This window comes from Chaetodon trifascialis, chromosome 2 (assembly GCF_039877785.1).
Source record: "Chaetodon trifascialis isolate fChaTrf1 chromosome 2, fChaTrf1.hap1, whole genome shotgun sequence".
In the NCBI taxonomy this organism is placed as follows: domain Eukaryota; kingdom Metazoa; phylum Chordata; class Actinopteri; order Chaetodontiformes; family Chaetodontidae; genus Chaetodon; species Chaetodon trifascialis.
The window spans coordinates 21,062,310-21,078,423 of NC_092057.1; the positions used below are offsets into that span (position 1 = coordinate 21,062,310).

Consider the following 16,114-nt stretch of genomic DNA (forward strand, 5'->3'; position numbering starts at 1 on the left):
GGAGACTGTGGAAAAATTACGTAATGGTCATCTGGTCCCTAGTACTGTAACTGCCATTAGAGAAGTTTGGCAGCGTCGCTGTGAAGAGGAGAACTCAGTTCAGGACAGTTTGTGTGCCTTTTGAATGTCGATTGTCTGCTTTTGTGTGTGTCTGTGTGTGTTTGTACCGTACATCTAAGCAGACAGGCATTTAAAGGGTTATGTAACTGTTTAGAGATAAACTCTGCATTCCACAGCTGGTGCTTTGCTCCCCACCCTGATAATTACACACTTGCACATACAGTAAACAACATGCACACTTAACACACACACTCACAGCTGTGTAGCACTGCTGATAAAGAGAAAGAAGGACACCCATTCCGATAAGAAAGAGTGAAAGTCTCGCATTCCAGTAGAAGGACTCAAAGCAGAAAAGATTGAGAAAAGGAGTTGACAGACACACACTTGATCAGATGCCCTACACTGTCCTGACCTTGGATACTAATACAACCGTAGGAGATGATAAAGTTGGTTTAAAAATGAAGAGTAAAACTAAAGAAAAAATTGTGACAGTTTTTTTTTGTTGTTGTTGATCACCATTAATCTTCATGAGATCTGAATTAATAGTAAGATTTCAAGAATGAAAATCAGAAGCATTGTGTTTATGGTGAACAGACTATTGTTTATTTGCCAAAGTCCTATTTAAAATTTAATTTCTTTTCTAAATACAAAGTGAGTTTGCTGTTCTAACAATACAAGGAAGGCTATTCCATTGTTTAGGGGCACAAAAAACACAAAACAGACCCTGTTGTCATTCTATATAAAACATGAGATACAAGAAAGTAGTTTCATTAACAAAACATTACTAAAATGGCCTCATCTCTGCTTGCAGGGTGCAGAGCACTGCTCCAGTCTGAACTTCGGCCTGGGCTCCAGTGGTCCAGTGCTGGGAATCTCCGGCTCTGAGCTAGAGGCAGGTGTTGAATACACATTTAGACTGACCATCAGCAAAGACGGCATGGCACCAGAGTCCACCACGCAGACTGTAAGTGCCCACGTTCATCTGCACACACAAATACATACAATAATACAATTTGTTCATTTGTTTTTTTTTGGTTGTTTCTTTTTTCTTTTTTTTGGTCTATTTTTTGAGCCTAACACTACTGTTGATATTTAGGAGTTCTGTTAATGATATATCAGCCAATATTAATTGACTGACATGTCATTGACAGTAATATACACTCACACACACACACACACACACACACATACATATATATACTGAGCCCAGTACTACCATTGATATTTCAGTAATGAAGACAGTTCTGTGCTGCAGATCCAGGGCTATAGTTTCTTTTTCTTTTATGCCCTGTTCAACAGAGGATAATGTTATGTGTTACCTCTTATCTCACTGTTTCATTAGAAATGATTTGTCGCTCACTCAGACTCTTGCCCTTGACTGCTAGAGGAAACTGCTGTCAGAATAGTGTCTCTCTCTGTAATTTGTGACGCAGAGCAATCAGAAGGGACATCTTAACAGCGTGGAAAGGACTGTTCACAGAGCAGCACAGTGAAAGATGTAGTTGAAGCAGTGGCTGTGTTTGTTTGTGCGTATGAACATAGTAAAGAGTTATTGATGCCACAGTGAGGATGTGCAGTATTTTCAGCTTCTATTTGGTCATGCTTAATTACCTGTGGATAGATAGATGTACTGATAAATAGATAAGAAATAGTAGAATATAATAAATTCATCACGTGCATGCGTTGTTAGTGTACATACTGCCTGTGTGCCTTACTGTAGATGTGGAGAGACAGATTGTTGTCAGTTCATTATCTTTCAATATGTTTCACCTGAGCCTCTTTCTGTGTTCATTTCATAACATCAACCACGTTACTCACTATAATGACAATAATCACTCTCTTCCAATAATGACTGCATCATTTTCTCCCAATTCTCATGTGTGTGTGTGTGTGTGTGTGTGTGTGTGTGTGTGTGTGTGTGTGTGTGTGTGTGTGTGTGTGTGTGTGTGTGTGTGTGACAGGTACTCGTCCAGAGTGGCCATATTCCCATGGTGTATCTGGAGTGTGTGTCCTGTAAGGCCCAGTCCATCTACGAGGTCAGCCAGAACTCATATGTCTACCTCAGAGGAACGTGCACCAACTGCCAGGGCTTTCACCGTGGGGTAAACATACAGACACACACACAAACAAATCCAACTCTCTGTCTCAGAGCAAAATGAGGTCACTGCACCACAGAAGCGACAGTGAAATCAACATTTCCAGATCCTTTCCCTCTGTCTCCTCCTCCTGCTCCACCTCTCTCCCTCTCTCCTCTATTCAGACTTTCTCTGGGATTTGTGATGCAGGCAGCAGTGTGTGGGTGTGAGGATGAGGTCATTGTACAACTGGAGCCAGAGAGGATGTGATTGGTCCTCAGTAACTCAGGGAAACGACTTGAAAGACAAAACACTTGTTGAGTCACTAGGCCTCAAATTGCAAATACCAGCTGACTGCGCTCAGCTGTACTCTATATATAACATACGTCTCTATTTTAGAATTGCACTGTACTTCACTGTCCAGACTGCACAGAGTAGTTTTTTTTAGGTTTGTAGTTCTCACATATATGTACGTCATCGTGCAAGTAAAAGAAATATGATTGGCTGGAATAGAAACTGCTTGAAGTGCAGTTTGCATCAACAGTATCAGATTCCAGTTTGTACTGTATGCTTCGCTGTGCTACCTGGCTGCTGACTGTACTGTAGCTTCATATTAATAGACAGTCATGACAGGGATATCAATCTTTTCATTTAACTATTGGCAAGAAGGCCATCAAGTGTATTTCCTAAAATGTTGAACCGTTTCTTCAAACCTGTCTTGTGGGCCCCAAAGTGTGCGTCTCATCCTCAACCTAATTACCCCTTTTTCAAAACCTGCTACCTAGGACCAAAAATCACACTAAAAGCATTAAGCCAGGTCAGTTATAGCCTGGTTTCTGGCCCCCATGAATCATCTGGCCCTGCCCGTCACTTTACTTCTGGCTCCAAATGTTTACTCTGTATTAAACCAAACACAATAAGGCAAACATCAAAACAACTTTAAAAGGGAAATTGGGCTGTACTTACCTTTAATGAAAGCTTTTGCGCTGGCTAATTGCTGCTCATTGAATTAATTAGTGCCTTTATGTTTCTGAGAAACTCACTAAATATAGCATGCTTTAGTAAAACCTTTCTCTGTCTGTTAGCGTTGGAGTGCCATGACGCTGCAGAATGAGACTCTGGTCCTAGACTCGTCCTCCACCACCACAGGAAGCGACGGCATGAACCTGGTGCTGCGGCAGGGCGTCCTGCGCCATGGAGACTCCTACATCTTCACCCTGCATGTGACCGACGGCAGTCTGGATGGCGAGGGCGCCGCCTCCATCACTTTGCACCACAATATGCCCCCGGCTGGTGGGGAGTGCCACCTGACAGGGGGAGGGGAAGCGGGAGTGGAGTACGGGGATGGAGACGGTGAAGGCTGGAGGATACGCACACTGTTGGACCGGGTGCACTTCAACTGCTCAGGTAGCAAGAAGGAAGGCGTGACCTCGCTCTCACACTCCTTGTTTCCAGAGTCCCTCTATTGCTCCTCATCTGTTTACATCTGTTTGTTCACTCCGGTCTTTCTCACATTCTTCCCTGTAGGCTACAGTGATCTTGGGGTCTCAGAGACACCTTTGCTCTACAGTTTACTGGTGACGCGCTGCAGAGAAGACTACTGCGAGGACTTCTGTGTGTACAAAGGCAGCAGCCCGGAGCACTCTGCCTTCCTGCCCCCAGGCTTCAGCTCCGCCCGACACCGCGTGGCCGTATCCATCACAGTGGAGGACCACCAAGGAGCTGCCATCACTGCGCTCAACAAGTAACTACATTTTACTCAATTGTTTGCTTCAGTTAAGCAGCAGCGAGGCCAATTAAAAAAGATTCAGTCCTCCAGCTTTTTTTTGTTTACATCCCAAGCTACTGCAGCCAGCTAATCCCAAACATTACCAAAGTTTTTCTGTGCAGTAAACCTAATCCCCATCATCTCCAAGGTTTTTGTTCTGTTGTTAACTTATGATCTTCATGTAGAAGTAGAAAAGCCTAATTTCGCCACGGAACTTAACAGTCCAGTGTGCAGGATTAAGGGCGATCTGAAGAAATGGAACGTAATATTCCTAACTATGTATAATGAGCTGAAAATAAGAATCATGCCTGTGTTACCTTAGAATGAGCTCTTTATCTGAGTCTGCCATGTTGCACTTCCATGTTTCTACAGTAGCCCAGAGCAGACAAACCAAACACTGACCCCAGAGATTGCCTACAGCATTTTTCCTTCTCCTACTTGGAAAGGGAGGGTGAGGCGAGGGGTGCTCATTTGGTTACAATCTGCAAATTTACAGCTTGATACCATGAAATCCTACACGCTGAACCTTTAATATAGTTTAGCTCTGTAGGGAATTACAGTTTTGTCCCTTACAGTGGATTTAGCCTCTCTTAATGTAGTTAGTAAATTGTTAGGTTTTCTTGCAGCAGCTCCTGTAAAAGATAGAAAGAGTTGAATGCTTGTCTAAAAACTAAATAAATAAATAACAAACACAACAAAGTATCAGCACTGGAGGAAATATTTCTCTGCTTTTAAGACGAGCTGCTATGTGATCCAAATAGAAGCATCAGTCAAGCTAAGGGAGGTTAGTTCCGGATGTGGAAGGGTGAGATCTGTAGCACAGGGTTATAAAAAGGAAGACTCACTGTTACCTTCAAACTACAGCGACATTAAACCAAACAAGAGGATTTACAGCCATGTTCTATGAAACTGTACTTAGCCTTGTCAGCTAATATGCTAACATGCTCACGGTCATGGTGCTAACATGATGATGATGATGATGATGATGATGATGATGATGATGATGATGATGATGATGATGATGATGATGATGATGTTAAGCAGTTATATTTGCCATGTTCATAGTCTAACTTTAGTCTTTCCATGCACACAAGTAAATCATCCTGAGAGCAGCAAAGAGTGAGAATGCTTTGTGTTTTCTGTCCAGGTCCATCGAGGTCATGCTGCCAAAACCTCCCCCTGAGTACAACAGCCTTCCCCATTGGCTGTCTGAGCTGACAGACACCAAACTAAAAAAGCTTCTGGAGCAGGGAGACTCCCAGAGGGTCCGAGAGTTATCACTGGCTCTTATTACAGTCCTAAATGAGGTAGGCCTATCCACCCAACATCAGTTAATATATTTCTATATTTATCAGTCCAATCATTTATCAATAGATAGATAGATAGATAGATAGATAGATAGATAGATAGATAGATAGATAGATAGATAGATAGATAGATAGATAGATAGATAGATAGATAGATAGATAGAGACTTTATTCATCCCCAAGGGAAATTCAATACCTGAAATATGCTTACACCTGTAATTACCTTCCAGTATGAGCAGACCAGGGAGTCGGTGCGGGTGTCCCGAAACGAACGCGCTCACCGACTCAGAGTCCGCAGCAACATCACCAGAGCTCTGACTGCTCTAGACCTGACCACTGTTAACGACATCCAGCAGACCTCCGCTGCTTTGGCTCAGTGCACGGTGAGCAGGATGAGAGGGAGATGATGTGTGAAGGAAAGGAAAGCGGACCGGAACAGAAAGACGGGCAATTAAAAAAGGATGTTGATAGAAAAGAAAGAAATAGCCTAGAAAGCAAACGAATGATCAGCTGTGTGTGTTTTCCAGGCGGTGAGTCGAGAGTTCATCTGTGAGGAGTGTCAGAACAGCACGCTGAACAAGCTGGAGTCCATGCTTGAGATACTGCAAACTGACACCAAACAGGGCACCGTCACTCCCACTGAGATAGCTGACAACATCCTGAACATCATGGGTAAGAAAGTTTGCTGCCTCTCTGTATATGCATGAGTGGTTCCAGCTCTCAGATCAGTGCAGGCAGCAACAAGTCATTTAATTATGCATGCTTATTGCTCAGTGGAGAGTAATGCATTTTCATTGGTGTTGCTTGTAATTAGATCACATATTTTGAAAGATAAGAGACCACAAGACACAGAGGGTACTATAAACTCTAAATCAGTTAGTCAGCCTTCTTGCCATGAAGGGTCTTTGTATTCTGTGTTTTATGTTCTACAGGATAGAATCATTTATTTCAACCAAACATGTATTTAAGGAAAAAGAGAAAATCATCGTTTCACTTGTCTCATCTCCTCTCGCTGCCTCCAGGTGATCTGATTCATCAGGTCAGCCAGTCGACATCCCAGTCTTACCTTCAGCCTCCCTACGTGGATTCCCCCTCATCCTCCTTCACCTCCTCTTTTTACTCCTCTGGTGAGGAACAAGGAGGCACTCTGTTAGACCCCTCACCCTCCTCACTGGAACCACACCCTCTGCGAGTGGCGGCCAAGGCTTACAGCCTGTCCTCAGTCCTCATGCTGATCCTCATGCATGCCCGTGTGCTCAACGAGGAGCCGCTTGTCCTGAGGGGAGCTGAGATCGCTGCCACAGGGAAACTGGCAGACCCCCAGAGCCTGCTCTGTTACCATGGCAACAACAGTCCAGGTGGGCTTGGGTAGTTATGTTTATGTTTATGTGGGTAGATTTACACATTAAAAGTTGTAATCACTATAGTTTATATCAGTGTTAAATTTGCTCCTCCTCTGTCCTCTCCTCTTCTACCAGAGTGCCAGCGGTTCTCCATCCCCCGAGCTTTCAACAACAGTCTTGGCAGAGCTGCTGCGGGAAACAGCATCATGCAGCTACTGTTTCAGGTAACATCAGAGAATGTGTAATATGATGGAAACTACTCATTGGAGTACAGATTTCTTCTTTTCAATTTTCTCTTTAAAGTGGTTTCAAAGAATTTGGCAGCTTGACAGCTGCTGGTGCCCAAGTCTCTCATCAGCATACACTCATACTGTAGATACAACTTGTCTGAAGTGGCCTCATATTTGACATCTTTTAGACTTTTTCTGCCTCTCTTCATCGGATCTAATTTGCTCCACTTTCCCTGCTTTCTTTTTCCCTCCAGGTGGAGTCCAACCCCTTCCCCTTCAACTATGTGGCGAACTACACCGTCTCCACTGAGGTGGCGTCCATGGAGTTCCGCACTGAAAACGGTACCCAGATTCCTATCTCTGGACTGGATGACAGTCTAGCCATCACAGTGGCGATTAACAACGCGAGTAGTGGAGCAGATGCAGGTCCTGAGGGTTCTGGCACTGGCAGAGTCCCCACAGCAGGAGCTGTTAACATCAGCCACTGTGACTCTGTCATTGTGAGTGTCAGCACGGGAAACACCAACAGGCAGGCAGGACTGTTTGTGCAGCTCAACTTTACCTCTCTGGAAGGTGAGTGCTCATGTTCAGCATTTATATACGTAACGTATTTCCTCAAATAAAAATTAGCCGTCAAACAAAAGCTGGATCTCTTATAATGGCTGGGGCCATGATCAACACAAACAAATAAAACCTGTGTCTCTGATAGAGGCCGGGGCAGAAAAACAAGGGTGGATAAACTCCTAGTGCATAAATATAAATTCAACAATATAGTCAGGCTATTTTCAACGCTTTGTTTTGTTGTTCAGGATAACTCATTTTAAGTGTTACTGTCTGATCCCAGTCATTTTATATCATTGAAAGTCCCAGCCAAACTGTATTTTGTAGTAACATACAAGAATAAGATGGTAGTAGATACATTTGAAGTGCCGTATGGAAACCTTGCAAGTAAATGAGTGACAATAAAATTATAAATAAAAGCCTTGTCAAGGAAGTAAGGGATTCTATCAACTGAAATGCTAGAAGGCTTTTACCTAGAAACAGAAAAGTGCTGAGTTTGTATTATAAGCATGACGCAGTAACTTTAACAGGGCAAACAGGAGTGGATCAAAACCAGGCTTCCAATTATACAAGCCTGTCTCAACTAAAGGCCTGATACCTCCTGCAGTTGAGGTTGATGAAGGCACGATTTGAGGAAATGCATAATGTGTTCAGTCCAGCAAATACACCCATTGGTTAAGCTTACAATATTGTTGTGTGTGTTTGTTGAAGTGGAAGGCACTTTAAAGGTCAAGTAGTGTTGTGTTGGGCTTTATATTGGGCTGCATTATAAAAGAAGTGGATTATTCTCACTTTCATTTCATTTGTATTGTCATAATGTGTCCAAGCAGCTGTGATGATGATGTAATTTTCTCTCAGGGATCAATAAAGAGCCATTCTGTGCTGTGTTGGCACTCTTTATAATTAAAGTGACTTCTAATGCTATTTCAGTGCCAGATATATAATTATGAGTCTGTCTAGTGTTTAATTGCAGCATGACAGATTGGCTGCATGAATTGCCAACATGTAGCTATGATATGCGCCAAAAAGGGATATTACATTCTATAGATACATTAATATGACAAGTACAGAAAGGTAAAACAGAACTCATTGTACTCACTTTGTGATTTGTGTAACTGCTGGCGCGGGTCCTAAAAGTGGTTTGATAAATAGAGGCCTAATTAGTTTCTTTATTCGCACAGTTTTATGCCTTTGTTTGTGATTGTACTGACCCACTTGCATTCCTCTCATTATTTATTCCTTTCCCTCTCCAGATGCCAGAGAGAAGGATAAAAGAGAAGAGGGTGTGGAGGAGCCATACATCACAGCATACCTTCATTCACACGAACGACCCAATGAGTTCAACTGCACAGACAGAAAACGTATCACACGCAGTATGACAAGGGGGCAAGATCTTGATCACAGGAAATACACCTTCTTCCTGTCGCCAGAGTAAGAGCTCTTGTTCATCCACTGCAGAATTAAACAGAACTATAGACTATTGTTTGTAGCAACTGAGGGCCAAGGTCAGGATCCCAGGTCACCAAACAGTTCATTTGGAATTGTGTTTCTGTACAGTTTGACCACAAAGAAATTCCTTTACCTGTGTCACATAGGTCCTGCGACACCACACTGGACTACTTTATCAACGTGAGCACGGCCTGCAACCCTGGCTCTCAGCCTATGGGTGTTCATCTGGAGGTCGGGGTGTTTGCCTCTCTGTGTCAGTACTTCAGTGAGAGTGAGAAGCAGTGGCGGACAGATGGCATGGTTCCCCTTGCAGAAACCAACGCCAGCAGAGCTGTTTGTCGCACCAGGCACCTCACGGCCTTTGCTGCAGGCCTGTTTGTACTGCCCGATGCCATTAGCTTTAAAGTGCCAGTCAGTATCAGAAAAACAAACACTTTTTTGTGCCCATGCACCAGATGAACACACACTTAAACTGTCTCCCTTCTCCTTCAGGAGCGTTCTGGAGCACCAAGCCTGGTTGTCCTGTTGGTGTGCGTGTTGGGATTACTAAGCTATGTTGTGGCAGCAGCTATCTTGCACAAGCTGGACCAGCTGGATCTTCGTCGGGCTGGTGTGGTTCCACTCTGCGGCCGAGATGGACTCTTTAAGTATGAGATCCAGGTCAAGACCGGCTGGAGCCGAGGGGCTGGTGAGTTAGCGAGGCAACACTGTAAAACAGCTGGTAGGTTGGTGAAAAGTATGCACATTTGAGTCATTTATACCTCAATGGGTATTCACAGAACTAAACTTACATACTACTCTATTAGCCTGAATATAGGCCTGAAAAGATGACCTTGATTAAAAGCCCTAGCTCCACTTGCAAGAGCTTTAAAAGAAGAATGTAATAAACATGGAAAACTGAAGAAAGAGAGTTTAAAACACAAACATGCACTGACATTTCACAGGCTGTGAATGAGCAAACCTCCTTAATCAACTTCAATTTCTGTCAAAAGTAAATTATTTGTTGTCAGGTCAGTGCTTTGATGACTAGAATAGCAAAAACTGCGATACTGCAAATGAATGTTGATATGGAGAGTCTGTGCAGACTTCAGAATGTGAGGAAATAGTCGATATAATGAGTCTCTCTCTGTCCCTCCAGGCACCACGGCTCATGTGGGAATCAGTTTGTATGGACGCGAGAGCCGCAGCGGACACCGCCATCTCGACAGCAGAGGAGCATTCACACGCAATGCTCTTGACATCTTTCATATTGCCACGGATACCAGTCTGGGCAGTGTCTGGAAAATACGAATTTGGCATGACAACAAGGGTACGGAGAGCCGCGGTCTTTGTTTGACCAACTGATATTTGATCAAACTTCTTGTAACCATCATTTCTTGATGCTCCCTCAGGTCTGTCCCCAGCATGGATGCTGCAGTATGTCTTGGTCAAAGACTTGCAGACAGGAAGCAGCTACTACTTCCTGGCTGAGGAGTGGCTGTCAGTTGACAATGAGAGAACTGATGGGCGCGTAGAGATTGAGGTGGAGGCCTCAGGTAAGAAACTGTAACCAAACCATCCTCAACAAGCATCCGCTGATGGTGCATGTGTGTTTGTTCACTCCATCGTGTTGCTTCCTCTTTCCTTCAGAGGAGGCCGTGCTTCGTCAGCTGCCTCGCCTTCTGCGGTGTGAGCTGCAGAGGGCGCTGTGTGAAAGTCACCTATGGCTGTCGCTGTGGGAGAGACCCCCCCGCAGCCCTTTCACCCGACTGCAGAGAGCCACGTGCTGCGCTGTGTTGCTGCAGCTCTTTCTGTTGGCCAACACTCTGTGGTACAGCATTGTGGTGGACAAGAGATACAGGTACAGGGACATTCCTTTTTAACTGTCTTCACTACCTACCTGTCTTTGTGTCCGCATTACAACCACTGACTTGTTTGACATTTGAATGCCATCCTGTGCTGCAGCCCGCGGGCCGTCTCGAGGTTTGCTTCATTAAATGGAGAAACGGTGGCAGCCGGTGTGGTGACGTGTCTCATCGTCTACCCTCTCTACCTGCTCGTGTTCACATTATTCAGAATGAGCCGCAGCAAGGTAACACAAACCTGCCCTAAACTACCACAGTCAAGGTCTTAGTACCTCCCAAAGTCCAAGCATGGAGCTGAACATTTGTCTTTGTGTGTGAATCCGTGTGTGTGTGTGTGTGTGTGTGTGTGTGTGTGTGTGTGTGTGTGTGTGTGTGTGTGTGTGTGTGTGTGTGTGTGTGTGCGTGAACATTAGTGTGTGTCTGTGGAGCAGGTGCCACCACAAATGGACCAGGAGTCAGTGGAAATTGATGACTTCCTGGACAACTCCATGGCTGGAAGTTCCTTCCTCTTTTTCAATGGCGAGGTTGAGTATCACAATAACACACTGGGATGTTCAGCTGAATGATGCATCATGATATGGTTACAGATGCTATAAAGTTTTTTTTTTTGGCTTTATTATGGAATCAATATTAAATTAGGATAAATTCCATGGTTTTTCCAGCCTAGTGATTAAGATAAAAATGAACAGTGCAGTCAAGCAAGGAAACATTTTCTGCTATTCCTTGTGAGATCATTAGTCTCTCTCTCTCTCTCTCTCTCTCTCTCTCTCTCTCTCTCTCTCTCTCTCTCTCTCTCTCTCTCTCTCTCTCTCTATGCATCCATCTCTCTCTGTTTCTCAGACCAACTCAGAGGAAACCAATGTGGATTTGCCAACTCCATCAACCAAAAGGTGACTTACTCTGTTGCCATGACACTACTTGTAGAGATGTAGATAATGCACAACTTTGCTTACTGGAAGATCAATGCCAAGCAGCATGTAAATGCCAGCTGTCTTCAAAGCGAAGATAAGAGAGATTTGAAGAATAAAGAGCATAAAAGACAAAAAGACGAGGAAAGAGTTTTTGAATTAGAGTATTGTTTTAAAAGAGCCTGAAAAGATCAAAAGTGTTTTTTTTATTTATTTTTTATATATATCTCTATGATTTCTCTCCTGTTCCAAAGCAACTACAAATCCTTCAGCCATAACTGTCTCAGCAGTCCAGTGTTACTACAACATAATTATCATCCCCTGAGAAACTTGAGCTTTAAGAGAGACAGAAGAAACTCTGAAGACCATCAGAGTAACGTAATCATTTGCTGAAGGCCAGACACAGCAGACAAAAGCTTTTTTTTTCATGCACAGGTCAGTTTGGAGATTTTAGTGGAAAGAGACCTTCAAAATACACATTTAAGTGTTCAGATTTCTGTTCTGGAAATGTACGCAAATTAGATAATGTATAATTATCATATTTAGACACTTGAAATATAAAAAATAATTGTCCTGATCTAAGTAATCGTCTGGGCAAGTTTCATGATCTGTTAGTTGAAATGATACCCCTATTCAGTATTCAGTATTCATCTGTCGTCTTTTTTTTTTTTTTTTTTGGTCTAAGAATGTGGAATTTTACAGTGCACATCTCTGAAGGCTGTTTTCTCACACTCTGAGGCAGGAGTCTCACTTCAGTAACACTTAAATAAAAACATTCCAGGTTTATTCTTCTTCTCATTCTAAAGGCTTTCATACAGGGGTTTGTTCAAGATTTCTGATGTGGAGATTAATGCAAAGTGGTTCATATTTAATTAGATAATGAATCATTTGCACATTTCAACAGGAAATTTCAGGATTGTTGTCTTAAGGAAAATGATTGTCTTTCATGGTGATATCTATTGCTATTACTAGAGATTTGCCTTTGCACTACATAACAACGCTTCTCGCTGTGTATTTCAGTGTGGAGAGTTGGGGCATGGCAGAGGAGGAGATGGAGGACAGGGATTGGCCAGAGCTGTTGAGTGATGTGTCTGTGGTGGGAGGGGCCGGCCATGGGGCGGGGCTGCCCAGGCTGAAGAGGGGTCAGGGGAGCAGGCACCTGGGCGTCGACATGACCTTTAACCCTGATGACGAGGAGGGGACTGACCAACGCAACAAGTATTTCACCTCCTCAGGTAAACGAAACACAGAGGCATCTTCAGTGACAGCTCGTTTGGTTGTATTGCTACACTTTCTGTGTCAAAGTTCAAGCGTTGCTTTTCACTCACAGACGAGGATCTCATCAAACACATCTTGACAGACGGACAGAATTTCTTTCCCCAGGCAGATGAAAGTGAGATGGCCGACCTGTAAGTGTGATCTCTGAGCAAGAGATTTGATCATTTTTCACTGAAATGAAATGAATTCACCAGCTTTACTTGGAATGTTTGTGGATTTGCTCAGACTTTATTTTATTTCCATTGCCTGTGTGTGTGTGTGTGTGTGTGTGTGTGTGTGTGTGCGTGCGTGTGTGTGTGTGTGTGTGTGTGTGTGTGTGTGTGTGTGTGTGTGTGTCAGGTCGAGCATTTTCGGAGATAAGACTGAAGTGATTCTCCTCCAGAAGCTGAATGAGCCTCTTCCTCTAGAATCTGTGAGAAGAGACCCACCAAAGACTGCTTTCACCTCAAATACAGGTGTGTGTGTGTGTGTGTGTGTGTGTGTGTGTGTGTGTGTGTGTGTGTGTGTGTGTGTGTGTGTGTGTGTGTGTGTGTGCGTGTGTGCATGCGTGCGTGCGTGCGTGCGTGCGTGTCTGTTGAAGTTTGAATTGTCAATAAAATTTCATCCCAGCACTCAGAGCCCGTATTAGGGCCAATTTTAATATCAATTAAAAAAAGTTAAGATCAGCTTAAATGGAAAGAAAAATAAAACCAAAGCGGAACAGGAACAAAATTCTGTCGCTGGAGTTCAGTGAAAATATTTAACAAGGGTCATTTTTTTTACCACATTTTACATAGAAAGTCTAATTAATTGGAAACCAAATGACTTCCAGCTTTATTGTTGTTGTTTGCAGCCCCGATAAATGCAAAAAAAAAAAGTTTTATTTAAAGTTTGCAAGTAAAGTCAGAAGAAAAACAAGCGTATGTCGTTTTCATCTCAGTCAGGCTAGTTTCTCTGGGTTCTTCTGCTCTGGTTCAGGATTTTTTTATCAAGCAAAACAATAGCAAGGTTCTTGTTTTCGATTGTAAATTGAATGCAGGTGCAAAAAAAAATGTTTCCTCTGCCAGTTCCATGAAATGTTAAGTACCGTCACAGCAACAGAGTCATTGTAAAAGATCTCCAGATCGGACTTAAAAGAGCATCCGAAAGCTGTTTTCCTCGTCAATCAATTATGTGCAAGCTGTTCCGCTGTTGATCTGCGTGCTTTGCTCTCTGGATTGGTGACACAGGACACATGAATCTTTTTTTTTAGCCCGATACTTTAGCTCTCATTATGTAACGAGCAAACTTTGATGGTTACTTGTAAATAGGATAGATGAGGAATGAGTAAAACTGTGTTTCTGCTTCCAGTAACGAGCCCAGTGCTGGCGGCTGTGTGTCTGGGCCGTCATAGCTATGTTCTGATGTGAAACCACAGTATATGCATCGTGCTTTCGTTTTGCTGCCTGAATTTTAATAAACAGAACAAATCCTTTCTTGTCAGAGGAAAACAAATTGAAAAGCCACTCTTGACTCTGCGCCAGACACAAAGTTCCTAAGACGGCATTTATTCTTCTCTGGGCAACTTGATGGATCTGTCAGACATGCTGGTCACTGAACAAACTTTGGAGTTTTTGTGGATACGTAACGAGACTGGAACTTATTTTCTCTTCTGAAGTGTGAAATGACTTTCAAATACTTTGTGTACTGTGAAAAATGGATTTACTTCACTGTTTTCATTTATTGCCTCTGGTCTTTCACTTCATCAGTATTTCCTTTCACACGTCCTCTTCTTCCTCCCGACCCTTCTCCTCTCCGCTCTCCAGTCGTGACAGATGTGTGTCGTCCCAGACGGTTTCCTCCCTGGTGTGGACGAGCTGTCCTGTGGGGCAGCTGGGTCGGGATCGCTCTGGCCAGCGGTGTTTCGATATGGGCGGGCCACGGGTTCAGTCAAAGCATGGCCATGATGTGGCTCATCTCCTGCTTTGCCAGTTTCCTGTGCTCCTGCCTGCTGTTGGAGCCACTTAAGGTAAACACACGTATTCTCAGATGCTCCTTCACACACGTATACACTTGTCTAAATTCACAATGTGCTGCAGTTTTTTTTCTTAATTTAAAGTTGTACTAATCAATATTATCACATTACCAATGGATCAAATAACTATGTGTAATTGGAACGATATTACCTGTTTCAGTGTCTGAAAGCTCGTAGTTTTGGATTTACAGCCTGCAGCTTTATTGTTCTGGTTCAGCTCCCATCAACCGCATTTTCAGCCACAGAAGGCACAGACAGCTCTGACACCCGCTGTGCTTCAAACAGCCACGTTAGAGACTAGCTGGTGAACATAGCGGAGCATTCAGCAGCTGAAGAGCAAAATATTTCCCTCAGGGGGCTAAAAGAGAGAGTGAAAATTGGACTTGGGCAAAAATACATCTCCAAATGAAGGCTGCTGATGCTCTGAAGCTGCTGGATGTGTAGATGTACGATGGTCGCCATCGGAAATCGAGTGAACCATGTTTAGAGAATACATAATCCTGCTGCTTTTGTGCCCTTGAGAGATGTAAGATGAGTTCAAAATGTGCTGACTGAAGTTTGGACTGCAGAAACGTTCTTTTGACTAAATCCCTGTTTGGCTTTGGTCACGTTAACACGACTCAGTTGAGCTTTTCCTCTTTCAGCTGACCAATCTGAATCTAAATTCACCGACCTCGTGAGTTCTCAAAGAGTTTCCAAACCCTAACTGAACACGCCCCCCCCCCCGTGTCACAGGTGTTGTGTGAGGCAGTTTACTACGCAGTGTGTGTCCATCGCCTGCGTCCAGAGGACCAGGATGTGCTGGTGGAGTTCCCCCGGGTGGAGAGAGTGGTCCAGCGGGTGCACAGAGTGAGACCGCCACAAGGCTTTGCTCTGTCTCAGGCTCGACACCAGGCCCGCAAGGTCCACATGCTGCACACCATGCTGAAGGTGAGTGAGAGAGAGAGACGGATGAGCTTCGAGAGATGGACGTTGTCTCTGTGTCTTCACTGTGTTGTGGACATTTGGACCTCTGTTTCTTGTTTGCTAACTTGTTTGAATTGTTGGTTTTCTTTTTCAGAATTTCCTGGTTTACATGTTTTTCCTGTTGGTGGTTTTGCTTCTCAACTACTCTGACTCAGCCAAAGATACACACAGTCTGAGACTGCGCACTCAGCTGCAACGAGCGCTACACACACCCGATTACCATAACATCAGCAGGTACACACACACACACACACACACACACACACACACACACAAACTTGTTGAACTTCAGTTCTACAGGGAAGATATTGTGGTGTTCAGTCAATGAGAAA

The 16,114-nt window shown here is 43.7% G+C and overlaps 1 protein-coding gene across 1 annotated transcript in view; it reads left to right on the forward strand.

The window, feature by feature from the left end:
• The window catches only part of pkd1a (polycystic kidney disease 1a), a 61,796-nt gene that overhangs the window by 37,377 nt on the left and 8,305 nt on the right, over positions 1-16,114 (forward strand). The window contains exons 24-48 of the mRNA XM_070978320.1: positions 872-1,024; positions 2,022-2,162; positions 3,221-3,542; positions 3,663-3,879; positions 5,051-5,210; positions 5,441-5,593; positions 5,738-5,882; positions 6,233-6,568; positions 6,689-6,777; positions 7,038-7,356; positions 8,598-8,775; positions 8,940-9,204; positions 9,286-9,481; positions 9,932-10,102; positions 10,185-10,328; positions 10,423-10,633; positions 10,738-10,864; positions 11,051-11,161; positions 11,478-11,527; positions 12,566-12,780; positions 12,876-12,954; positions 13,163-13,278; positions 14,608-14,810; positions 15,552-15,746; positions 15,877-16,016. Coding sequence (XP_070834421.1) covers positions 872-1,024; positions 2,022-2,162; positions 3,221-3,542; positions 3,663-3,879; positions 5,051-5,210; positions 5,441-5,593; positions 5,738-5,882; positions 6,233-6,568; positions 6,689-6,777; positions 7,038-7,356; positions 8,598-8,775; positions 8,940-9,204; positions 9,286-9,481; positions 9,932-10,102; positions 10,185-10,328; positions 10,423-10,633; positions 10,738-10,864; positions 11,051-11,161; positions 11,478-11,527; positions 12,566-12,780; positions 12,876-12,954; positions 13,163-13,278; positions 14,608-14,810; positions 15,552-15,746; positions 15,877-16,016 — 4,436 coding nt within the window. The remainder of the gene's footprint in view (positions 1-871; positions 1,025-2,021; positions 2,163-3,220; positions 3,543-3,662; positions 3,880-5,050; positions 5,211-5,440; positions 5,594-5,737; positions 5,883-6,232; positions 6,569-6,688; positions 6,778-7,037; positions 7,357-8,597; positions 8,776-8,939; positions 9,205-9,285; positions 9,482-9,931; positions 10,103-10,184; positions 10,329-10,422; positions 10,634-10,737; positions 10,865-11,050; positions 11,162-11,477; positions 11,528-12,565; positions 12,781-12,875; positions 12,955-13,162; positions 13,279-14,607; positions 14,811-15,551; positions 15,747-15,876; positions 16,017-16,114) is intronic.